The 24849-nt window shown below is 35.2% G+C and overlaps 5 protein-coding genes across 7 annotated transcripts; 2 read left to right on the top strand and 3 right to left on the bottom strand.

Annotated features, from left to right (window-relative positions):
* The first annotated feature begins 2898 nt into the window (after positions 1–2898).
* On the top strand, positions 2899–6606 carry LOC141683646 (putative proline-rich receptor-like protein kinase PERK6). The gene is made up of 9 exons (XM_074488395.1): positions 2899–2918; positions 3172–3787; positions 4182–4718; positions 4842–4928; positions 5014–5084; positions 5164–5240; positions 5354–5498; positions 5746–5907; positions 6052–6606. Exons 2-9 carry the CDS (start codon positions 3277–3279, stop codon positions 6283–6285), a joined length of 1824 nt encoding a protein of 607 aa, XP_074344496.1. The 5' UTR covers positions 2899–2918; positions 3172–3276; the 3' UTR covers positions 6286–6606.
* A 139-nt stretch (positions 6607–6745) lies between these two features.
* On the bottom strand, positions 6746–9731 carry LOC141683647 (putative nucleoredoxin 1-2). Of its 2 annotated transcripts, XM_074488397.1 has the most exons (4): positions 9252–9731; positions 8654–8681; positions 8145–8422; positions 6746–8046 (listed from the first exon to the last, which is right to left on the bottom strand). In XM_074488397.1, the coding sequence occupies exons 1-4, from the start codon at positions 9462–9464 to the stop codon at positions 7063–7065; spliced, it is 1503 nt and encodes a 500-aa protein (XP_074344498.1). In that variant the 5' UTR covers positions 9465–9731; the 3' UTR covers positions 6746–7062. The 2 variants fall into 2 exon arrangements, with proteins under 2 accessions (XP_074344498.1, XP_074344497.1); XM_074488396.1 differs by having other exon boundaries at positions 8145–8681; positions 9252–9730.
* A 675-nt stretch (positions 9732–10406) lies between these two features.
* On the top strand, positions 10407–11454 carry LOC141683734 (F-box protein At3g07870-like). The gene is made up of 2 exons (XM_074488487.1): positions 10407–11306; positions 11392–11454. The coding sequence occupies exons 1-2, from the start codon at positions 10407–10409 to the stop codon at positions 11452–11454; spliced, it is 963 nt and encodes a 320-aa protein (XP_074344588.1).
* Positions 11455–12650: 1196 nt separating this feature from the next.
* Positions 12651–17096, bottom strand: LOC141683649 (guanine nucleotide-binding protein subunit beta-1-like). Of its 2 annotated transcripts, XR_012560388.1 has the most exons (7): positions 16796–17096; positions 16529–16623; positions 15501–15925; positions 14336–14693; positions 13984–14097; positions 12990–13099; positions 12651–12887 (listed from the first exon to the last, which is right to left on the bottom strand). XR_012560388.1 is itself a non-coding variant. In XM_074488398.1 (6 exons), exons 1-6 carry the CDS (start codon positions 16899–16901, stop codon positions 13064–13066), a joined length of 1134 nt encoding a protein of 377 aa, XP_074344499.1. In that variant the 5' UTR covers positions 16902–17095; the 3' UTR covers positions 12894–13063. The 2 variants fall into 2 exon arrangements, 1 of the variants encoding a protein (XP_074344499.1); XM_074488398.1 differs by lacking the exon at positions 12651–12887 and having other exon boundaries at positions 12894–13099; positions 16796–17095.
* A 1083-nt stretch (positions 17097–18179) lies between these two features.
* Positions 18180–23812, bottom strand: LOC141683983 (cyclase-associated protein 1-like). The gene is made up of 10 exons (XM_074488797.1): positions 23354–23812; positions 21807–21975; positions 21658–21722; positions 20912–21221; positions 20674–20824; positions 20480–20589; positions 20302–20357; positions 20166–20222; positions 19815–19958; positions 18180–18675 (listed from the first exon to the last, which is right to left on the bottom strand). Exons 1-10 carry the CDS (start codon positions 23621–23623, stop codon positions 18589–18591), a joined length of 1419 nt encoding a protein of 472 aa, XP_074344898.1. The 5' UTR covers positions 23624–23812; the 3' UTR covers positions 18180–18588.
* Positions 23813–24849: the final 1037 nt, after the last annotated feature.

Genomic DNA, 24849 nt, shown 5'->3' on the forward strand with positions numbered 1-24849 from the left:
TTAAAAACGATAACAAATAGGAGGAACTGATGGAGTATTATTTTAATTATGCGCTCAAAATATTTTGAAATGGGTGCAGAAAAGTCCATTTCATAATAACTTGTCACTTTTAAAAAAATTGTGTATATTAAGAATTTTAATATTAGTGATAAAATTGTATTAGTCTTCATATTTATTGTCGTGACTACATTAAATACACATTATTTATGATACAATAAAATTAGTTTTGAAAATAATAATTGTATTTGGTGTATACTTCATCTTGGAAATATAAACTGAATTTTATAATTTGAATATTGATATTGGAATTATAAGTGGACAATTATCTTGAAACATTTTTTTTTCAAAATTGGATAGTTATTTTGAATCAGAGAGAGTATTTTTTTTGTGAAAATTAATTAAAATAATATATTAATAAAATTTAGTTAATTTTTAGAGTCTTACTCTTATTTATTATTTATTGTATTACTTTTATTTATACGTGTAGTAAAACAACATTAAAAATAGGGATCGTAACATGTCGAGTTCAAAGTATTATAAAATCTAAATTCAAATGTTTTTCACGTTATCCAAATTCAAATCCGTCAATTTTCGAATCATTTTTTTCGGATATCCAAGTTTATAACTTATGTAATTAAGTTTAATATCAATAGTACATGCAAACATAATTAATTACATTATTACGATAACTAAAATTAGAAATTTTAAATAAATAAGTATTTAAACGTAAAATATTGCATGAAATGAGGTGGTGATAAAAATCTAAGATACGCTAATAAAATAATATTTAGTAATCATCCACAAATAAAATTTGTTGGTAAATATAAAAGAATTTATATTTTAAATAATAAAATTTGAGATCGAGAAAGAGAAAGAGAACTATAATTCAATAGATAAGTATTGATTATTAATCTATTTCTACACAAATAATAAAATAAAATATGTAAATTATATGTCTATCTAAAATATTATATATATATTGAAATATGTAAACATTTATCAGATTTTGGATTGAATTTCGGGTTTCAAATCAATTATCGATTTGTTATCATTGAAATCCAAATTCAAATCAAATCGAAAATTTCGGGTTCGGTAAATTCAAAAATACGATTTTTTATCCATGGAACTGGATTAGTTTGCCATTAATTTGCCATCTCTAATCTAATTGAGAATGATAAAATTAAAGAAAGTATACTTGAAAATTTGTTCATTAAATTGCATTGTTCCTGACTGTCTACTAGACTACTACCATTTGATTCGAGATTGTTTGTAGCAAACTTTATACTCAGAATTCAAATGCAGATGCTCCCTAGATGAACCATCTAAAATAATGTTGAGCTTTCTCTAAATATAATATTATTTAATTGCCTCCTAATAATTTAAGATATAAAATTTCTTATCATATTCAACAATATCTTTATCCCTACTTCCTCTTTCATTTAAATATTGATATTTATTATTTTTCCTCCTTTTTCTACAATTCTCACATACTTTTCCTTAAAATATAGATAAAGAAATATATATAAAATATATAGGAAATAAATTGAGGAGAGTTATTGGAGTAAAATATTAATTTTGTATCTTAAATTTTTAAGAGTCATTTTAATAATATTATTTATGTGGAGAATGTTAAGTAATTGTTGGAATTGCTCTAAAAGCAACTCCAAAGAAACAAAAATTAACACAAATTTAAGATTTTCAAACCCTTCCTCTTTATTGAGGAGCATGTAAGGCCTTCTAAAAAATTTTAAACTTGGATATATTATTGTATCCCTCTAATATGCTACCACCATTCCCTCCGAGACTTGCCTATAGTGTATATAACTATTTTAAAATTAAGTAGAGAGAAGCTGAGAAGGATTGTTGGACTCGAGTCATGTTAAATGACTAAAGAGTCTATATTATAATAATTTTTTTGGGAGTTTGTCAAGTAACTCTTGAAATTACTCTAAGTATTTGAGGAAGAGTTAGGAGTCTTTTGGAGCTTGTTTTTCAAAAATTCTCCTCAGAATTTAACCTAGGAGCTTGGAATGAAGAGTTGTTGAAGATGCTCTAAAGGTCTTGTGAATTCAGCATCCAAAAAACAGACTTCCTGGATTTCCATTACATGCTCAGCCCTTTGGTAAAATTCCAGGACCCAATATTTCTGTTTGTAAAGAAGAATAGTTCCCATGTAAACACTAGACTATTTAGGTCTATGCAGTTGGTGTTCTCCTGATATTTAGGTCTGCACTTTTGTATTTCTGACATTTTTACATGCAAACTGCACAATCTTTCAAGATTTTAAAGTTGCTGACTAGCCTGACTCTAATGCAGATTTAAGGAAATACTGCAGCTTACTGACTCTAATGCAGACCATTTAATCGATCGGATTACTCGAAGGCAAATATTCTTAAAATTGTTCTTTGCTTTTCATTCTATTAGTGATGATTAGTAATTGTTATTGGCAAGAGATGAAATTAGTCGGACTTTGTCTGGCGATTTAGGAACTAAATCTGTTATTCTATTAGTGGCGTACTGGCCTGAGTATTGTTGAAGAGTATAAGATCATGTTGGGGCATTTCTCTACTACCTTGAGGTTTTAGATGAGTTGGTTACTTACGATTGAGGGGGGGTGTTGAAGAGTATAAGATCGTGTTGGGGTCTTCTTCCTCTCCTACCTTAAGGTTTTAGTGTGACCGGTTACTTAACAGGTATAAATAAAAATGCATTCATAATAATGTTAAGAGACTCTTAAGAAATCCGATTTGCTAAAAATATGAACAGAAGGTTGAGACATGCATTGGTTTACTAAAATTGGAATTTACAAAAATTGAGTCGCTTAATTGTAGCTTTCGGTTTCTGTGTGAGAAATTATTACAATGCATCATTTTTTTTCTCTCCTTTCTTTGAGAGTATTCCCTGCCCTTCTCCTACAGGTACCCCCTCAACATTTCTCATTGTCTCTCTCTGTCCTATTTTATTCTCTCTTCCTACCTGACATAGACATCACGTTGCTTCGATGTTAGTTAAATTTGACCATCGGAAAATATGAGGGAAGATGATGATTGAAGCTAACATATTTAATACATGCTGAAGGACATGGCTAGATTGATAAAATGTGATGTGTGCCTGTTTTGTTTGAAAATAATTTGTTTTTTGATAAGTTGATTTTGTGTTATGAATTAGCAGCAGCAGGGGTCATTATTTGGAGGAGTGGCAGGGTCTGCTGAAACGTTTCACATAGATCATAGTCTCGTTTTACTTGGATCATAGTCAGGAAATTTGCCAACAAAAATGGCCTCAGATTCTGACTCGTCGTCTTCCAACAAAAATAATAACAATGGAGGCAATGATAATAGCAACAACAACGGCGGCAGCAGCAGCAACAACAACAACAGCAACAACAACAATAGCAACAACAACAATAATAACAATAATGACGGGAACAATAACAGTGGAAATAACAACAATGGGAGCAATAATAAGTCACCTCCTCCACCGCCACCTCCACCCCCACCACCTTCTCCGTCTGGCAGAAAAACATACAATCCACCGCCACCACATTCAAAAGAGAACCATTCAAAAGAGTCCCATTCAAAAGCTCTTTCACCCCCACATCATCATAAGTCAAAAGCATCAGGTGGAATGGACAATAATACTACTAGGAAAGCAATCATGGGAGGAGTTGTTGGAGGGGCAGCATTGTTGCTTCTATTTACCATAGCATGCATCTGTTGTTGTTGCAGAAAGAAGAAGAGACGGGATCATGATATTGATTACTTCCCAGAACCTCGAAGAAACAAAAGTAATACTGATGCATTTCAATTCTCTTCATCTCATTGACAGAAAGAAAATAGTTAATTTATAATTTTAGTAATTATCTTGATAGTAACTCTACATTTCCAGAGTATACCATGATGCTCCTTCAATATGGTTCTTCAATCTTTTTACTTAATCAAATGTTACGACATCATTCTAGTGCTTTTCTTCTTCTGATGTTGTCATATGTTCGATGTCTATTGGTTCATCTTTATATGATAGTCTTTGAAATGTTTACTGCAACATGTTTGTGTTAAGTAACCAGTCGCTCTAAAACCAAGCCACTTTCTAAGACAGGCTTTTTCGAGTAGTGGTTGTGCATTATGTTTGTTGCCTTTCATTTTATCCATCTAATTACATTTTCACTAATACATGCATAGGTAATGCCTACTACAACAGTGGACCAACTTCATATGGGATAAATCCTCAATCTTCTGAACATCATCTTAAGATGCCTCAGAGTAGTGTAGTTAGTTCTGAATACGGATGGGCAGTTCCACCACCGCCACCACCTATGGGACACAGTAGTGACATGAGCTCCTCTGCTTTCTCCGGTCCACAGCATCCTCCCATGCCACCTCCCCACCCAGCATTAGCCCTTGGATTCAACAAGAGCACGTTCACGTACGATGAATTAGCTGCTGCTACCGGAGGATTTGCACAGTCTAAGATGTTGGGACAGGGTGGTTTTGGATTTGTTCATAAAGGAGTATTACCAAATGGCAAGGAGATTGCTGTGAAAAGTCTCAAATTAAATAGTGGCCAAGGGGAACGTGAATTCCAAGCCGAGGTGGAGATTATTAGTCGTGTCCATCATCGACACCTTGTATCTTTGGTTGGTTATTGTATTGCAGGCTCTCAGAGGTTGCTGGTTTATGAATTTGTTCCCAATCAAACCCTTGAGCACCACCTGCATGGTACACTTTTTCTGTCAAACTGAAATCATAATTTGATACATAGATCTAGATACTAGTATTCCATTTTGTTGTAATGTCTTGATTATATAAAATTTAATCATGAGAACTTTGTCAAATATGCAGGTAAAGATGTTCCAGTCATGGCCTGGTCTACAAGAATGCGAATTGCTATGGGATCAGCCAAAGGCTTCGCATACCTTCACGAAGATTGTTAGTGATAAATATTCCACTATACATTTAGAGAAGATGGTGCTAATCTTTTCGTTATTAATGGTTAATTGTTTGTCATTTACAGGTCATCCTCGCATTATTCATAGAGACATTAAAACTGCAAATATTCTACTTGATGAACATTACGAAGCCAAGGTATTCTGTTGTACAAAAATCCTAATTTGATCATCATACTCTTTAAGTAGTCGATGAGGCTAAAATGCACCTTTTACAGGTAGCAGATTTTGGCCTGGCTAAGCTTTCCAATGAAAACTATACACATGTGTCTACGCGTATCATGGGAACATTTGGGTAAGTATGTACCACAATTGTGATCTTTTTACATGATCTGCAGACTGCAAGTACAAGCTTGCACTTTCTACCTAGATAGTAGTATCGATAAAACAATTTATGTAATGATGCAGATACTTGGCGCCTGAGTATGCATCAAGTGGCAAGCTAACTGAGAAATCTGATATTTATTCATATGGTGTTATGCTCTTGGAACTGATAAGTGGAAAGCGCCCTGTGGATATGGACGATGATGAGAATGATACCTTGATTGACTGGGTAAGAATCACCTTAGTGACCAGTAATTGTTTCAGATGATGAAGGAGATACCGCTAGACCAAGAGATCACTGTAAATTATTTAATAGATGAAATTTAAGTATAAAGATGTGTTTCTTCTCAAACATGTTCAAACAAACTACAAAATAAGAAGCCTTAAATTGGAATATGAATGACTGTGCCATCTAAACTTGTTGTGTCTGTACATGTATTGGTAATTGCTTGATGAATGCTGTTATGGATGTACAGGCTAGGCCTATTCTAATGCGTGCAGTGGAAGGTGGAGATTATAATGACCTCGTGGATCCTCGCCTGCTAGACAACTATGACGCTGATGAGATGCTACGCATGGTGGCATGTGCTGCTGCATGCATTAGACATTCTGCCAGAAGACGTCCAAAGATGAGCCAGGTATGAAATTTCAAGGACAGTTCTGTATGATTCTTGAAAGCGATTCTTTAAGATGGTAGAGGAAGGCCCGAACAGGATCTTATACTCTTTAACAATTAGTTTCAAACTTTTTCTATTGTCTAATAGTTTGAATAAATGAAACAGATTGTTCGTGCATTAGAAGGCGATGTGTCGTTGGAGGACCTGCATGAAGGAGTGAGAACTGGCGGTCCACTGACAGGTTCAAATGCCAGCTCTGATTACGAGGGCTCATACAGTGTTGACATGAAGAAATTCAGAAAGGCAGGAGGAAGCCATGAATACTCTAGCAGTGACTATGGACCTTCTAGTGGTGAGTCACAAGAGATGCGTCCAAACCGGACCAGAATGGGCCTCTGAGTCACTTTAGAAATCCTAAAATAGTGCAGCTGGCGAAAGATTGGCCTTTTGAAGAAGTGTCTTCACCTGTTATACACATGAGGAGTACTAGTGCAGCAAAGATCATACGATCGTCCCAACGAGCACACTCTCATCCGTACACTTACTATAGATGTGCTCGAGCTAAACAGACGAAGGTGAAGGCATCTATGATCTATCTGCGCTGGTGAATTTGGAACATTGATCACAAGTGGACTCAAAATTCGTTGGAATTTATGCTAATCTATGTGAATTTGTATAATGATTCTTTAATATTAACTATTTTATGTGTTCTTTGAAGTAGCTAATATGTTTTGGAGTAATGTTCTGCAATCTGAACCAACAGGAAGATAGAGAGAATTAGGATGACTTTATGTTATTATGATATAGTTTCTTCTTCTAGTCAGTGATCTAAGTTCATGTTGCATTTCATAACCCAGAATTACTTTTAATGCTCTTATGTATTCAATCAAACTTGCGATGAAGTGTTCAACGCGACACATACTACAAAAAATTGGAGTCTAGTGATCGTACTCCCCTGATTAGTAGTCTCTGTTGACAACTAGAAAAACGCCTATTTAACATCGGTTTCAGTACAACCTATCGGGTTTTTTTGGAACTGTTGTAAAAGGGGTGATGTCTATTCCTGTTTTTCTCGTTTTGGTTCTCGAGTATATGCTTCAACTGTCAGATCATTAAAATTTGCAGGGAAGACTACAGAGTACTGCAGAGTACGTCTTTCTTTAGACAAAAATCACGTTACTCATAATCATCAAAGCGCATGTCAGACCCATACACTAACTCTAACCTACCTGCAATTTTCTCCTTCACATCCAGCAAGACCTCGTCTTCCATATTCCCATTGTGATAGAAGGGAAAAGACCTGTTGTCACCAAATTGCGGGAATGCTGTCACTCTGACAACCGACCCGTCAGCATCAAATGCAAGAAGTCCACTTTCATTACCAAAAACAGAACACATAAATTTGTCTGCAAACGTGTTCTTGTCAAAAGGAGGATGCATCAACCATGGCACGGGTGCTTTGATGCGCGTAGAAAACTTCTCATCACAGAAGATGTGGATCACTTCAAACTCGTCATCGGTACCCTTCATCTCTAAATACCTTGCTTTCAGCTCCCTCAATGTATTAGTGGTTACCCATTTGTCAGTCTCATAAGTCTCATATAAGACTATGATTTTCCTTCCAACAAATTGGGAAAATCGAATATGGGACCCAATACTTCGTGTGAATACTGCGTCTAGTTCCCATAACATCTCCGGCTTCACTTTCTTTGCCCTTTCAAGCTCTAAATTGACAGCACTGAGTAAGGTGAATGGGTACGCTGGAGAACCATACGTCGACAATATGTGAGTGCCCAGCGGTTCTAAAAATTCTCCATGAGGACCGATGATCACCATCCTTGCATCTGGCCTCGGCCAGTCCAGACCTTGGGGATATTGGAAGAGTCTCTGCAACTTCTTAATACAATTTGTGTCTTCAAATGGAAGCGCCAGCCATGGCATTGTCTTAAGTTCATGCAAGAAGGAATCTTCATCTATAAGGGAACAAGTTTCCTCATGCTCACACCAGCCATGTGCATAAATGAGAACAATCTCAAACTTTTCCATTTTTTGGGACAACTCGTGATAAACCATCTCCAGCTTCCTAGTGGTTCTTAGTCCATCTAGACATGGACAAAAATATAAACCTACCACCTTATCATCAAGATTATGAAGAGGTACCTGCCGAATGAAGTACAACAATAAGGGAAAGCATATATAAGATTAATTAATGCAAAATGTTGTTGAAATTTACAACATGGTGTCATAGAATTGTATACCTGATTTCCTTTGTTGTTGATGAGATAATCACGGTCAGGAGAGGACAAGAGTTTTTCAACAGAACGAGGCTGAGTTCGTAATAGACTATCTTCAGACTCGAGGAATTTTATTCTTTCATTGGTAAAAGGATAGGCAGCAGCTCCGTAGCTAATAAGCAAAGGGGTGGCATGAGACTGCAAAACCACACCTGAGGGGTCAATGATAAATGAGAGAGGGCCGATATGCCTGGCATCGCGGATACCAAACATTCTTTCCAGGCGTCGAATGGACGTTTGATCTGACAAGGGGATGGCAGGGCATGGCGGCATCAAAGAAAATATATGTCCAAGAATTTGACGAGTTTCAGAAGGAATGGCAAGATTATTTCTAAGTGCAACAAAGACTATCTGAAAATCGCCTTTGGGGTGTAGCTTAATGTACATATCCTTGAGGGTTGCTACTGGTGCTTTCCAACTCCAAGTAAAATCATAATTGTCTAAATGCATAAAATGTAGAAGAATAAACTTACCCCCAAGATCCTTGGCCTTGATCTTGACCTAAAAAAGAGAGAAAAAAATGTAAGGCATAGACCGAAATTTAATAACGGTTTTCTGGTGTGTACCCATGGACACACACTAAGCACAAACTTCTATAATTTTAGTTTGTTTTGATTGGCCAGTACTTCTTAACTTAGTTACCCAAACTCTTCATTTTGTTTCGAGTATCCGTGTCGGACACTCGACACTCGGACATGGGTATGGACACTTGGACACTTATTTTAGGCCAAAAACATGTAAATTTTTCAGAATATTGCCGAGTCCGACACTTAGATACGAACCCGTGTCCGACACCCATAACCGAGTCCGAGTAACATAGCTTCTTAATAATTATGGACCCCCTCCATTTACAACAAATACACCAATCAAAACACTCTAAACTTTATAAGTTTTAGTGCTTAACACGTGCTCGTAGGCACACACTAGACAAACTTATTTATTCAACTATTAATTGCAAAAGATGACTGTATAATAGTATTACATAGGCATATTTTGCTTTTTCTGCAATGAGTTCCAGTGCATGTAGTTAAAAAACACAGACAGGTTGTATGAAAAGAGATACAAACATACCAGTTTGTTGGTATTCCGGTGGTGGCAAGTGATGAGATAATCCCTGTCTTTGGTGAAAAGAAGGTGCGATAAATTAATAATATCACCCGTTTGAAGAACGCTCTCTTTTGCCTCCTTATGGTTTCTCTTCCTCTTATTTGATAATTTATCCTCCTCCAAATCGTTGCCCCTCTCCCTTTTAGATAATAATTTATTTTCCTCAATATAATTCATCTTCTTTCTGTTCTTCGTCTTCTTATTCGTCCTCTGCGTTCTGTTCTTCGTCCTCTAGGAACCTTGCTCTAATACTTGGGTTCTACCCCCTCTGCATACATAGTTAGGAGGGTTGACCATATAGCTAGAATTATTATTTTTAAGATTTTTTTTTTGAATAAAAATATGAGATCAAAACTTTGATTCACAAAAAAAAATTCGAAAAAAATTATTTTAACTATACGGTCAAACATCCTAAACATGTGTGCCAGAAAGTCAAACGTCATATATTGAAAAAACAGAGGGAGTAGAACCCAAGTATTAGAGCACACATACTTACTCCCTCTGTTTTTTATAATATATGACGTTTAACTTTCTGACACATATGTTTAAGAGGTTTGACTTTCGAATTTTTTTTTTTTGTGAATAAAAGTTTTGATCTCATATTTTTATTCAAAAAAAAATCTTAAAAATAATAATTCTAGCTATGTGGTCAACCCTCCTTAATATGTGTGTCAAAAAAGTCAAATGTCATATATTAAAAAACAGATGGAGTAATTCCTAACAATCGTGTGTTGAATAACCCCTATATAACCTACTGCTCCACAACCGTTAGATATCTTTATTTCAAAGGCCCAGATTAAATAAATATTTTTTTACCTTCCGCTGTAAATATCCGCGGAAAGGACTTTTTCTATCCGCGGATATTTATAGCGGAAGGGAAAAGTGCGTTCCACGGATATTTATAGCGGAAGATAAAAAAAATTCTTTGGTCTGAAATATATATCCGACGCTCGTGAAGTAGCGTGTTATTTAAACTGTTCTGATACACAATACTGAGTGTAAATTATCAAATTTGAATCAAACAAAGTTTTAAAACTCAAAATTTTGATTCACATAACCCATACCGCAACCCTAAATCAAATATTCTCTGTAGCTTCTCCTTGGAGAATAATGTACAAGATGGAGAGATCAAAGTCTTTGTCAAGATGCAGTAGTAATTTACCAGAAGAGCTGATAAGGGAAATACTGTCACGGGCTTGTGTTATATCATTGCACCGCTGCAGACTAGTTTGTAAGTCATGGGAATCGATTATTATCAACCCTGAATTTTTGGAAGCTCAGCACCTCCGTTCCCATAAAAACGTACCCTCTGTACTTATGATCACTTCAAGAACAGACGAGGAAGAACGAGGAGGAGAAGAAGGAAGATTTTACGGACATCGTGCTGCCACTATTGTGTACCCTAATTATCCTGAGTATTCAGTGAATCTCCCTATCATGCAACCTTTTGATAATGTGGATTTCGTAAGCTCATGTAATGGCATTGTGTGTGCTTCTGAGAGTTTTCACAGTCGTAATGATTTTCGTGGTAATATATATTTGTTTAATCCTTTAAACTGGTTGTCCAAGACACTTCCTCCTTCCATTGTTTATGAAAACCAACATCTACTCTTCGTTGGTTTTGACGTTGTGTTTGGATTTGATTTTTTGTCGGCTGACTATAAGGTTCTAAAGATAGGGTATCAAAGAATTAATGGGAGACTTGTTAAATTACAGGCAGTGCAATTGTATTCTTTTGATTCCGGTTTGTGGAAGGAGATTGAGGTTGCTATTGAATTACCGAGTCTTTTGTGTTATCCTGCTTGTCCTACTTTAAGTTCCGGTCCTGTTGTTGATGGGGTTTTATATTTGGAAGCTGTGAATACTATAATAACATTCGATTTGCATAATGAATTGTTTGGACTGATTCCGTATCCTAGCTTTATGCACACAAGGAAATCGAATGTTTTGGATTTTGAAGGTTCTGTTGCGGTGGTGCTTGAATCCGTTACTGAGGGATCATCGCCTGATAAAAAGGAGGTCAGTCTATGGACTGTAGAATCTGTTTCTGATGAGGTTTTTTGGAACAAATTATTTACTTTTGATGCTGGTTTGGAGGAGATAGACTGGTTGTTTGTGTACTGTGGTGCTGACAAGTTTGTTGGAAGTAGCAGCGTTGGAACAGTGATGTATGACTACAAGAAGAAAGAGACTGAACGTATCAGACTTCCATCCCAAAGCTTCCCTGTAAAAGTTTTCAAGCACACGGAGAGCTTAATTTGCGTAGAAGATTGAAGATTTGAGGAAGTTAACGACAGCTGATCTGAGGGAGTTATATGAAGAAGAATGGTTCTCTTGCAGGTAACTGTTACCTCTCTCTCTCTCTCTCTCTCTCTCTCTCCCTCCCTCCCTCCCTCCCTCTCTCTCTCTCAATCAATCAATCAACACTTGTTTCATCTTTGTTTCTTGAAGGTATTATCAATTTATATAATAAAGGAATTAGTTCAACATTTGAATTGTGTCTGTAATTTGTTAACTACATCTGGATAGCAGATATTTTTCATAAAATGTAAGACTGTTTGACTTTGACATGCTACATTCGAGTTACCACTTGTAATTTTACAATACAAAGTTTATTTATAAGTTCAACTAATCTTCTTTCACATATCGAGAAATATGCATTCCACATTCAAAAGACTTTGTGATCGATGAGGATGACATAATTTATAGAGATTATGCTGATATCCGGATAGCTGTCAATGGTCAGTTACTGATGGAAGTAAATCTAGTTGTTATGTAGATGGTGATGGATTAAGGAAAGCGTTAATGGTGCCTTCCTTTGATATATACTAACTGCTATATGTGTTCTTTTAAGTAGCTAATATGTTTTGGAGTAATGTTCTGCAATCTGAACCAACAGAAAGATATAGAGAATTAGGGATGACTTTATGTTATTATTATATAGTTTCTTCTGCTAGTCAGTGTTCTAAGTGCATATTGCATTTCATAACCCAGAATTACTTTTAATGCTCATATATATTAAATCAAACTTGCAATGAAGTTCTGTAAAAAACACTTTCTGTTTGGACATTATAACGTCAAGGAACATAATACAAGTATAATAATAACGTCAAGGAATAATAAGAGAAAGAACATAATATAAGTATGATAATAACGTCAAGGAATAGTATGATATGAGTAAAGAACTATGACAATAAAGTTTTGTTAATTATCACACTATTCCTTAACGTTATTCTCATTCTTGTATTATATTGTTTCTCTTATTAAGCTAAAAAATACTTTAGTTTTTGGACATATCTTATAAGCTACAGTAATATCTGAAGTAAACGAAAATCAAATTTAATACATGGAACAACATAATATAAAGCCTTAAACACTCAGTTTTATAATTTTATGCTTTCAGAATCTACAGTTATATGTTGCTTACTCCTTAGATAAACAACGACGGGCCAATGATCTTGTACTCGATAAATTAAATAAAATTGAAGAGCACCTGTGAGTTGTAAACTTCTGCTACCGCACTAGCTTCATTTTCATTCAATCATATGTATAAGCCGGGTTCAATGGTAAGCTTGCAAGCTTATGCTAGGGAGCTTATTTCTGATCAAAATAAATATTTTTTATATTTCCATAAATAAATTGTTGGCATTGCAAACAGTGTCTACTATAGCTTTCTCAACCAAAATTACAAATTACATTTACCGGGAATACAAGGAATGCACAATGAAGCCCTTTCTACACTGGCTTAGAGTGAGGGACTCGAATATAGCTGATGCTCATGTCATTTTTCTATGCCCTCCAAATGCCCAAATCTGTGATTGCAAAGGAGTTGTAGGATGTCATATTAGGATCGATTTCTTCATATAATCACATATTAAATAAAACAACAATGTAGCATATGCAATCATTACCGAGTACAATTTATATGTGGTAGAACTGAAACTAATTATCTCGATGTAAGATTTCTGCATGTTTCAAAGGGGAAACCAAGCTAAATTGAATCCATCCTCTATACATGATATTTAAATTTGTTGAAACTATTTTTCCGTCTTAATCAACCATTATTTGCTTCAAGGAAATTTTGATTTTTGACTGATAGTTTCGTTCTATAGTAGAAATTTAGAATTCAAGTGCAGATGCTACTCATATTATAATATTTGATGCATGAATTTATCATAGAATTTTTAAAAAATGTTGCATGAGCCTAAATAATCGAGTCTGCTCACAAATTGTTCACGAGCCTATAAACAAGCTTGCTTGCAGGCTTTTGAGTGGAGCTTTGACGTCCTCAAGCTCAGCACGTTAGTAAATTGTGTTGCTTGGATAGTTTTTGAAGAACCAAAGCGGGCCAAACTTTTATCGAGCTCATGCCGAACCGCATGAGTGACAGGCGTCATTTACAGCCTTAGATGTGAGGTACATATTTTTTCGGACTTCTTTTAATTTGTACTCTTTATCGAACAAAACTCAGTATTATCCTCACATGCAAATTTAAGTATGTACCATTGCTTTGCTTTTGATGATTTATAAGTTACAAATTATCCGTTTTGACATGCAACTGAACTAACAAAATAGAAATAATTCATTCAAAAGAAAAAACTACTTGTAAGATATAAGCCAAGCAAGTCTTTGGAAACGCACAAAAACTTCTAATTCTAATATTTTAGCCAAGGAAGCCCTTTGAGTTTTAACTAACCTTTAGGTTCGAATCCCAACTTCCGGTGCATAAAGCGCTCCCATCAGCAGACAAGCCCAAACAGCTGATCCGGCCCTCGTGCGAGTTGTGGAGAGAGCCTAAGTTCAAAACCACCTACAATACAAAAACTGAATAAGATAGCAGCCTACCACAATCATCAGACCATAAAAACTGGGCATATATAGACACACACGAATATTTACAACAAAAAAAAAAGGAAACAGCAGTGAGAAGGTGCGATTCCAAATTATCAATCCACAGCATTTTGTTTTTAATTTTACATATTTCAACCAATCCAGCTACCATGTTCTTAATATTAATTTTTCTGCTTAGACTTCATCTACTTATATACCTGTGCCAACAAAGTATCCCATACGTAACAATCGCCATTGGCGTAACCCGCAAAGAGAAGTCGGCCTGATACGGAGAAAGCAATTGAAGTTACTTGTGCAAAATCGGAATCTGAATTTGGCTGATTATATACTTGGAGTTGATGACCCGTTCTAATGTCAAATAATCTGCAAGTTCCATCTTCTGAACCGGTTCCAAACCTGTTGCCATCTGGAAAATACTTTACAGAACTAACATCACCCTCGTGCCCATAAAATGTACGGACTGCTCGACTTGCAACACGAGTATCCCACAGGCGCGCAGTTGCGTCACAAGAACCAGAAACGAACAATCTTGAGTTTGACCCATTGATAGAAACGCTGAGGAACATAATACATTAGTAAGAAAGTCAAAGGATTTAAGATGTGTCATACACAGTCCCGATGCTTTTACAAAATGCATCTATACATCTAAAAGAGCTATTAATTTTGAATAGACATCTGACTGCATAGACTAAAATTAACACTTTTGTAACATGACACAAGAGGTGAAGTCCTGGTATAATGCCTATCACCATTATTACCAAAAAGAGGTTAGACCTACTGGCTATTTGAGCAAATTTCATTTCAACTAAGCCAGCACCTTCAACTAGATTGGACAGTGAGCAATGGATGAAACTGTTACAAATGTCAATATCTGACTTTATCTCACTATAAAGTTCAGTGATATATTATTATTACCTAGGATAAAATATTGAACTAACACCTATGAAGATCCTTGAACTTGCCACATGCAAACCTCTTTGGTATATGCCATTTCTGGTCTAGGGAACTAAGATACGATCACCTAGTTTATTACTAAGATAATATTAAACTAACAATTTAAACGCGGGGAGTGAGAATAACATTATAGACTGTAATAGGAATGCCATCATTGGAGCCAAAATTTGGCCCGGATACGACTGAGATTTGAAAGAACCTCTGGGAAATAATAAGATTATACCTAACATGGACAAGTTCAAAATATTTCAATGAATGAATAACTAACAGAAATTGTTTTCCATACTACTCATTACATATGATACTATAAGCAAAAGAAGGGTTTTACTACTATCTCTGTCGTTATGAACAAATTGAAAAACCAGAGTTGAAAGCTTTAGCTAGCACGTTGAAATACAGGGAACGCACCTCAATACATCAGCAGTGTGCCCAGATTGAAATTCACCACCAAAAACTGAAGTTCTCAGGCCTGTGGTAATGTCCCATAAAATGCATGTATGATCCCCTGAACTTGTTATTAGGTGAGTATCTTCATCTGGAACATACTGACATGAAGATACATATCCCTTATGACCACTTAGCATTCTTGATACCGGCACATTCCCATCCTTGTCCATGGAAGAATTTAGGTTAAAGATGGAGCAAATGCTATCAAGGCCACCACATGCAACAGATTGCCCACTAGGAGAGAAGGCACACGTCATGACCCACGGACAGGGCAACTTAATGGCATGAGTTTTCTGGCTGGTGAGAGCATTCCAAACTATCAACCTCCCATCTTGAGAGGCACTGACGATACGATTCTTTTCGGGTGTCCAGTCTAATGAGTACACCTGAATAATCATTCATTTATAAAACCTTATTCCTTACACAAATTTAAACCTTGTCTTTTTAGAGAAAAAAAGTATGAATTCCAAATTTACTTGAAAATAGTAAATAAAAAAAACAGCCTAATCAATAATGTTCTACTTTGTTGTAAAGGTATAAAATCGGGTGGAAATTGAACACTTTTTGAAATACAGTACGGAAAATATACATAATTTCCATTCCGTACACATTCCCTCATATAAACGTAAACTAGAATTCAATCATACTACCAGATTTGAGAATGAATGATCACTCTTACTCTCAAACCATTTAACTCAAAAACTCCATCCTACTAAGCACTCGTGTGTGCAAAGCATTTTAATAGCAATTAACTATTAGATAGGAAAAAATTACACAACATCACGACAAATATTCAATTCAACGTCACAAATAGAACTGCATCAGCGCGAATTAATAAAATCACACACAACACAACAATTACAAACTATATGAGATAACCTTTACGATTCAATTATAGTAGCAATCGAAACTACATGTACAAAAACATACATAAACAGTCTAAAATTAAAGAACAAATATATCGAAATCGAGGCAGGAATAAAAATAACCTTGCCAGAGTGTCCTTGCAGAGTCCTGCAACAAACTAGATCCGTCGGTGTAAATGTAACAGGGAGCTTGTTTTGTGCCCTGGAATATCCTGCAACTGAAATTGAACAAGTAGATATCTAATTAAGCACCGCAAATAACAAAAACAATTTAAATTGTTAACTAAACTGAGAGAGAGAGAGAGAGAGAGCGAGAGAGCGAGAGCGAGAGCGAGAGCGAGAGAGAGAGAGAGAGAGAGAGAGAGAGAGAGAGAGAGAGAGAGATGAGACCATCAGTGTCGAGGAGGAGTAAGCGCTTCTGGTTTAATTGTTGACGGAGTGAATTGACGGTTTGTGTAGCTGCTAAGTGTCGTTCTTTCAGCTCCGTTACTGACATTTCTTATACTTTTTTATTTTTATTAGGACTTGTGTGTGTGTTGAGTGTGTTTCGAAGATTATTGGAGACTTTAATTGATAATCGGAGAGACACGAGAGAGAGAGAGAGAGAGAGAGAGAGAGAGAGAGAGAGAGAGAGAGAGAGAGATGACTTTGGGAAAGAGTGTTCAGAGATTAGAGAGAGAGAGAGAGAGATGACTTTGGGAAAGTGTTCAGAGATTAGAGAGAGAGAGACAGTGACGTGTGTTGACATTTAAAAATGTAGGAGAAGTATTATTATAATTACTAAATATTTTTAAAAAAAAATTATATCTCTGCCATTAAAAATTACATGTAAATGTAGGAGAATTATTATTATAAGTACAGAATTTATTTTAAAAAATTATATCTCTGCCATTAAAAATTATAAGTTCCCTAAATACGTATTTTGGAGCATTTTTTCTCGAACTTTAAATATCATTTTATATTTTATCCATTTATTGCAATAACTAATACAGAAAAAATAAAATAAGTCTAATTTCAGAAATTGCTAGTAGTTTTAACTTTATCAAAAACTAAATAACTATTAAGATCAAATATTTTCCAAAAAACTTTCATTTGAAACGTAAAAACTAAGATACAAAAAACCATTATATTCATTAACTTTACGACATTGGTTTATCGAATGGTTGCAAATTTATATTTAAAAGGATAATAGAATAACAAGTACCCCTCCGTCCTTTTAATTTCTTATCAAAATGATTGGATACGGAATTTAAGAAATATGTATAAAGTGGTGGAAAAAGTGTGTGAAGTGGTGAGACCTATTAATTTTTAATGTATAAAGGGAGATAGTGAGGGTAAAAATAGTGTGAAAAGGGAACAAAAATGGGAAAATGGTAGGACATATTGACTATTTTTTATAAGTTTTGAAATGTAAAGAAATGAATGGGACATCTCAAAAAAAAAAATGTAAAGAAATAAAAAGGACGGAGGAAGTAGAAATTTTGAACGACAATGTCAATGATAGAATAAATTATCAATGTTTATTACGAGCATCTACCTCTTAAAAATTTAGCAAATAAGATTTATGAATTATAAAATATTTATATTCAGAATTGGAAAAAATTGAAAAGCATTCACACTATTTTCATACATATGGCAAGAAAACTTGGTGATAATGTCTTATAATATCAAGCTATCAACAATTCAACATTAGCAGTTAGATAATGATCGCAATAGTTTATCAAAGCCGCCGGAGACGACAGCAGGAGTCAAAAGGATATATAAAACTTCGATGAATATTCTAATGGATGCTTCCTTATTTTATATCAAACAAACATATATCATAATAGTAATTCAACATAAACAAGTAGCAATAGGTGCAAATTTCAATATATGCAAGTGTTCGTCCGAAAAGGAATCAACTCCAAAATTTCTGATCACGATCATCGCAACAAACCGTAACTGATTCAACCCAAACTTCCGACCACATTCCAAAGACAATCTATGCTAACATCATGTAGATTCTTATAACAATTTTGTAAAACATGACAATCAAATCAACACAATCGTTATTCATTCAAAATGACAAGGGGGTAAATAGGCGACAGGAAAACCATATTCGACCATTTCAAGCAAATCCAGAGGGGAAAGGAAAAAATGAAAGAATAAAAATGGAAGATGGAAGATGGAAAAGGCCACCCACATTAACCGCCAGAGTGCGATACAGGAGTCGTTACAAACTGGCCATCCTTGTATGCATGGACAAACTGCTGCGGTAAAGCATGCTCCCCCTGTAACAAATGCACTGTTTAAATACCAAACAAATTTCACAAGTAATTGTCGAAGAGCAACAACCAGATTTCGCCTAAAGGAAATAAGATACATGGTGAACTCAAATTTAAAGCAGGAATATTGCCATATAGGCATAGGAGGCGTCTGGAGAACTATTAACCACTATAATAAAGCTTGCAGATGTGCTTTCTCGGGGCCATTTTGCAGGAATGGAGCAATGTTGGTAGCAATTCAGCACTGTACTATTAATGAAGAAAGAAAAGAAAAGACCTGCCAAGTGGTTAGCTTTTGCCTCCCATTACTACTTACTAGTGCCCATCTCAAACAGTCAAGTTTTCTATTCTGAAATAATTTCAGTGTCCTGATGTTCTACCAACTCGAACCAGTGTTTCAAATTCCATAATTCGTTTTATCAAACTTTCTGGTTCACAAACTACCTATCAAAGTTTCCCTTAGCTAACAATATTTTTTTAGATCCTCTCTGCAAGTCGAGGTTGCTTTAGTACAAAACAAAGGGTCTTGGGCGTATAATAGTACGATTAGGCATCTGATTTCAGAATTAGCGATTGTGATTTTCATAATACAAGAATGAAATAGGAAGATATGCAATCAACCCCAGAGTCCCAGACATTCTTAACCAACATCTAAGTATTTTGGTTTTAGCAACTGGGACCTTTCCCTTGGTCAACAACAAAAGCATGAATGCAAAGACCTTACTGCCAGAGATCAAGACAGGCTCGACCAAAAATCTACTTTTAATAACATTTACAGTCATGAAACACTAAAAATAACACTCTTTCTTATACAGCTTACAACTAGATCATTAGTACGAAAGCATCTCACTGTTTTACACTTTTACTAGATTTCACTCGTGTTTTGTACTTCGTAATACCAAGTAATTTGAACAATTTTAAAATAATAACTGAAAAGATATAAAATATGTTAACAGGAACCTTAACTGAGAGTTGAGACCCTTGTAACCTTACACAACATATTTTATATATTCCTCATTGTGGCTCTTAAGCCCATCACTAAATGTTTGTCATAGCATTCTCTTTGTCGAGGAGATACTTGGCTAAGATGCCAATACTGTAACATGATTAATAATAGAAAGACAAAAAAGGACAAGAAAAAATACCCAGTCATCTCCAGCGTCAACACCAGGAACCAATACATTAATCTCACTTGACTTGGCTGTCGTTATAGAAGCACCCAAAGAATCTTTGCTCAGATATAATTGGCATCCTCCTGTATTGTCTACTGAAATTGTAGGTGCTGAACCCTAAATTTCGACCAACAATTGAAGAAAGGTTTTAGTACATAATGCTGCGGCTAATCCAATATACTCTGACTACTTGAACTTTTAAAGCATCATGTGACCGTATATCAATTGAAAAAGTCTGCATTACAATGCATTACAAAATTTCGGCAACCAACATTCATCATTCCACATGCAGCAAATAATAGTAACACTAGCAAGAGGAGATACCTGGCATTGCACCTCAACACCACTGCAGTTAACAATCTCACAAGCAGCCACTACATCCTGTTACAAAATTGTCACAAAAAGTGAGCCTTTATATTAACAATTAAGCTACAAATTTTCAGAGATAAACTGCACTGACCTTAAATACAACCCCCATCTTAGTGCACTTGTCTATGGTTATGTTGTTTACTTTTCCTGCATGTTGTCACCAGTAAAGGTAAGCTCATCAAGATACCTTAAAACAGTAACTAAGCGGACAATTTGAGAACAGAATTTTTTCACAATATATATAAATGGATGTGATAAGATAACTAGACCTTGTATCTGAAGAACAGAGTCTTTACATCCAAATATATATACGGTTTGCTTTGCGTCACAGTCATCAATTACTAAATTCTTCTTACCAATCTGGTACTCAACAACCCACCTGCAAATTATGCAGCATGAATCACCACACCATGAACCTTCATATAATTTACAAGCCAAATTCTAACATTGATACAGTACTCACTTACGACCCATTTGGAGCTCTAACTTTGGAGGTGCAGTTTTGGAGAACGACGACGACGTAGTTCCACGGCTGCTTTTTTCACTAGCAGCAACAACACCAGCTCTATCTGCACGGTTCTTTGTCTTCATATCATCTGTTACCTTCCTTAATCCTGAAAAGCAAAAAATTAGATTTTTAAAATATTAAAAAAAAGTGTACTAGCAAATAGTAACTATTAATACAACAGAAAGAGGAGTACCAGAAGTAACAGGCGTCCCAGAACTGATTTCTTGAAAAACAGCTGACATCCCCACCTTTGGTCGAGATGAAGAAGGCTGGGGAGTTTCGGAAGTGAAGAGAGAAGCTGGGGGAGGAGGCGGAGGAGCAGGAGCTTTAGATGTAGGAGCTTTTGGTGGAGCACTAGCAACTATCTTTCCTGTGGCACTCCAAACAGGACCTAAAGGATAGTGTGCCTTCACATAATCCCTCAAACCCGGTACATAGAGCTCCTTCAAAGCTTTCGCCCATTCCACATGGTTTGGGTCTTTATTTCTGTACTCAACAAGAACCTTAAACAATGCAATACAGAAATACTGGCATTAACCACCTGATTAACTTGTAAAATGAGCATTGTTAAGTATTAACTATATATAACCATACAGTTGGGAGATATACTATAGTAAAAATCACTTGCTTGTTAATTCCACAAAAAGATAAAGTGCGGAAGGTAAAAAATAAGGTCGCTGATTGCTTGTTGTTTCCAAAACAACAAGCTGTATTTAATTGAGATTCTAATTTGGAGTAGACTTAAAAAGAATCTCTCCTAATCTATGATTACATGAGTATGCGAATTCATCATTTGTTAATCATGTACGAACAGCATTTTTTCTCAAGAAGCAGACATTTTTAATTGTTACTAAAACCATTTTCACAAATATATAAAGAGTTAATCGGCAGGAACAAATAATAGGTGGAAAATCATGAGCCTCGGCATAAATTCTGCACCTTGTTGTTATAAAATTCGGCCATTTGCCAACTTTCTTCCACATGCGCAATAGGCATGCTCATGCCTACAAAAAGGGGAGAAGCATAATGCAAAAGGAAGAGAAAATTACAAATTAGTTACAGCCTGAACATAATTGTCCTTTTCTCACCGCAATCTTTCCCTGTGTATGCTATCCATGCAAGTGCCGATATACTGTCAGCAACACTCTTCAAGTGATTAAAGGAATCTGATCGCCTCCCTTCTGTCATTGCATTTGCTTTTATTATCACTTCATTTAATGGTTTGAGGAATTCAACCAATCCCGCCATGTCAGGTTTCTGCACCAGGCAATATGATCATATAAAAACGTGAACATCATCCAAAAATGTTCCATGCAGCCAAAAAAATTTGAACACATTTATCACAAGGGTTTCTAATACAGCCAAAATCGAATAAGCATCCTAAATAAAAACCGTTAAGAATTTTGCTTTTCACCATATTAGGTGGCAACTCTCCCTACTACAATTGAGTGGATGGATTATCATTAATTTTAATTTTATCTTTTTTAAAAATATCATAAACCTTCAAAACATTCCAAGTATTTTTTTTGTAGACTTCACAAAAACAATCTCTTTGGTCGCAGACGTAAACATACTCATTAATTTTAACCTTGATAAAGATGGTAACAGATTAACATAAATAAACGACAAACTCCCATATATTTTAACTCTAGTAATATAATACTACAAAAACAGATTGATTATCCATACCATCTTTTGCATATTTACGCCTTTTGGTTGTTTGAATAAACGTTAGCTTTAAAAACATTCATAAATATTCCAAAAGATATAGAAGTTTTATTATACTTCACGGAAATGATATTTCCGGTGGCAAATGTAAAGGAGATTAAATGTTTCTATGCATTTCACCCTTCAAAACCCTTCACAAAGGGAGACCCTTTTTCCGAGTGGGATAGGTCGGTTTGATTTCAATTTTATAGAAAAATTATTCATCTTCCTTTAAAATGATTAAAATAAATATTAAACTTCCCTAAAAATGTGGACTATGATCCAATAAAATTTCCTACAACAAAGATTATATACAAATAATCATAACATATTATATACAATCTCTCTCTCTATCTATCTATCCACATGAGTCATTTCACTTGCAAACATTACAAATAACCATATCATATCAGCAATCTCTCTCTCTCTCTCTCTCTCTCTCTCTCTCTCTCTCTCTCTCTTCACAGGTCATTTCACTTGCAAACATTAGAAATAACTATATCATATCAACAATCTCTCCCCCCCCCCTTCTCTCTCTCTTAAAAAGTCATTTCACTTGCAAACATTAGAAATAACCATATTATATCAACAATCTCTCTATCCCCCCTCTCTCTAAGTGAAATTTGCAAACATTAGGAATAACTATATCATTTAATAATCTCTCCCTCAACATTAGTCATTTCATTTTCAAACATTACAAATTACAATATCATATCAACAACCTCTCTCTATCTCTACAAACATTACAAATAACCATAGCATATCAACAATCTCTCAATCTCTCTCTCCGCCAGTCATTTAACTTACAAACACTATAACTAACCTAGCCGTACTCTACAAACTCCTTATAAATTAAAATTCCAACACAAAACTTAATTCAACTCGAATCAAACAAACAAACACATACAAAAACAAATACAAAAATAACCTGAGATTGCTTAATTTTCACCAAAAGCTCCTTCTGAACACAAAAAGCTTGTTCTAGAACCTTCGTAACATCCTCAACTTGTCCTCCAATCTTCTTAGCACCACTCATAACCCTACCTACATACTGCTCCATAAACTCCTCAAACGCAATCACCGACGGATCAACCGCCTCCGCCGCCGCATCTCCGCCTCCTCCGCCAGAACCACCGGCGAGCAACTCCAGCCGCGCCACCGCCGACTCCAATCTCTGTACCAGCTTCTCGTCCATCATATCGAACACAGTGCTTCTCTCTCTAAAATCTCTCTCTCTCTAGAAAAACAGTAGATCTGGTGTGTAAATGTATAGATATAAGCTTTGTAACATGAAATGGAGAGATGCGCTGGTGCTTGGTTTGTATACACCGAAAGGTATCACCCGCATAACATAAAAACCGCTTTTTGAGCGTTTTGTCGGATAAATTATTATTATTTCCAGTCTATTCTATATATCAGTCCAACGACAATTTTGACACTTTTTTTTTCCTTTTTATGTACGTTTTCGTTTTCGTTTTCGTTTTCGTTTATGAACAGTATCGAAATATAATTTCGGAGTAAATAGGTTATAGGAGGGGATAAAGTTTTTTATTTAAGATATATGAAATATTAGGACAATATTAATTTCTCAAATTATTAGATTTATGAAATATTACTTTTTGATTTCTTTTACTATGTCAATAATGTGAAATATTATGACTTTTTAACATTTAAAAAAGATTGAAAATTTATCTGCAGCATGATATTTGGATTTTGTTATTATTATTTTAGTCAATAATTTTATATGGGATAATTTCGATGCCGAAAACTAAAGAAAGAATGCTCAAAATACATCAATTTCCAGCTTCAAGTGCCCAAAATACCCACCGGCGGGAAAATTGCTCAAAATACCCCTAATACGCATGTTACAAATGCGTATTCTATTTTTTAAAAAAACTAAAAAAAATGACATGCGTGCGTATTCTCTGAGTGAATACGCAATGCCACGTGCGTATTCTTTGTAGTTTTTTTAAAAAATAGAATGCGCATGACGGTAATGCGTATTTAGCGTCTATTTTGGGAGGTTTTCCCGGTGACTATTTTGGACAAATCTCCCCTGGTGGCTATTTTGGTTTTTCACCCCGACAGGCAAAAATATCATACATAGATGAAATTGAGCTCTAAATTGTTTTGAATAAAATTATGTTAACCAGAATTATTCAAAATTCATCATGTCCATCTATACTTGGCTGAATCAGAGAGCTCAATTTTGTGTGGATAATACAATTAAACACAAATGTTCATTTGCATTTTGCAACTGTGCGGACTGAAAATTAGTTTTACATATAAATTTTAATTTAATTTAGAAAGAGTAAAGACTACCTCTTTCTCACTGAATATCATAAATTGGGGAACGGGGACTCGACACTTATTTTAACGAGAAAATCGTCGATTAAACTTTGCAGTCTGCACCAGTGCGATGTT

Source organism: Apium graveolens, chromosome 9 (assembly GCF_009905375.1).
Source record: "Apium graveolens cultivar Ventura chromosome 9, ASM990537v1, whole genome shotgun sequence".
Classification (NCBI taxonomy): Eukaryota; Viridiplantae; Streptophyta; class Magnoliopsida; order Apiales; family Apiaceae; genus Apium; species Apium graveolens.

What these genes read in the sequence shown, in the direction of transcription:
- LOC141683646 (XM_074488395.1), top strand. Translation starts at nt 3,277, where the DNA reads ATGGCCTCAGATTCTGACTCGTCGTCTTCCAACAAAAATAATAACAAT. An exon ending in CGCATACCTTCACGAAGATT is followed by an intron (nt 4,929 to 5,013) that starts GTTAGTGATAAA and finishes TGTCATTTACAG; the next exon opens with GTCATCCTCGCATTATTCAT. An exon ending in GACGTCCAAAGATGAGCCAG is followed by an intron (nt 5,908 to 6,051) that starts GTATGAAATTTC and finishes TAAATGAAACAG; the next exon opens with ATTGTTCGTGCATTAGAAGG.
- LOC141683647 (XM_074488396.1), bottom strand. Translation starts at nt 9,464, where the DNA reads ATGAATTATATTGAGGAAAATAAATTATTATCTAAAAGGGAGAGGGGC. An exon ending in ACCGGAATACCAACAAACTG is followed by an intron (nt 8,682 to 9,251) that starts GTATGTTTGTAT and finishes TCTCTTTTTTAG; the next exon opens with GTCAAGATCAAGGCCAAGGA. An exon ending in TCAACAACAAAGGAAATCAG is followed by an intron (nt 8,047 to 8,144) that starts GTATACAATTCT and finishes TTCATTCGGCAG; the next exon opens with GTACCTCTTCATAATCTTGA.
- LOC141683734 (XM_074488487.1), top strand. Translation starts at nt 10,407, where the DNA reads ATGGAGAGATCAAAGTCTTTGTCAAGATGCAGTAGTAATTTACCAGAA. An exon ending in CATCGCCTGATAAAAAGGAG is followed by an intron (nt 11,307 to 11,391) that starts GTCAGTCTATGG and finishes TGGAGGAGATAG; the next exon opens with ACTGGTTGTTTGTGTACTGT.
- LOC141683649 (XM_074488398.1), bottom strand. Translation starts at nt 16,901, where the DNA reads ATGTCAGTAACGGAGCTGAAAGAACGACACTTAGCAGCTACACAAACC. An exon ending in ACTCCTCCTCGACACTGATG is followed by an intron (nt 16,624 to 16,795) that starts GTCTCATCTCTC and finishes GTTCAATTTCAG; the next exon opens with TTGCAGGATATTCCAGGGCA. An exon ending in CACACTGCTGATGTATTGAG is followed by an intron (nt 14,694 to 15,500) that starts GTGCGTTCCCTG and finishes TATGTTCCTCAG; the next exon opens with CGTTTCTATCAATGGGTCAA.
- LOC141683983 (XM_074488797.1), bottom strand. Translation starts at nt 23,623, where the DNA reads ATGATGGACGAGAAGCTGGTACAGAGATTGGAGTCGGCGGTGGCGCGG. An exon ending in CCGAATTTTATAACAACAAG is followed by an intron (nt 21,222 to 21,657) that starts GTGCAGAATTTA and finishes GCATTGTTTAAG; the next exon opens with GTTCTTGTTGAGTACAGAAA. An exon ending in GTGTTGAGGTGCAATGCCAG is followed by an intron (nt 19,959 to 20,165) that starts GTATCTCCTCTT and finishes GTCGAAATTTAG; the next exon opens with GGTTCAGCACCTACAATTTC.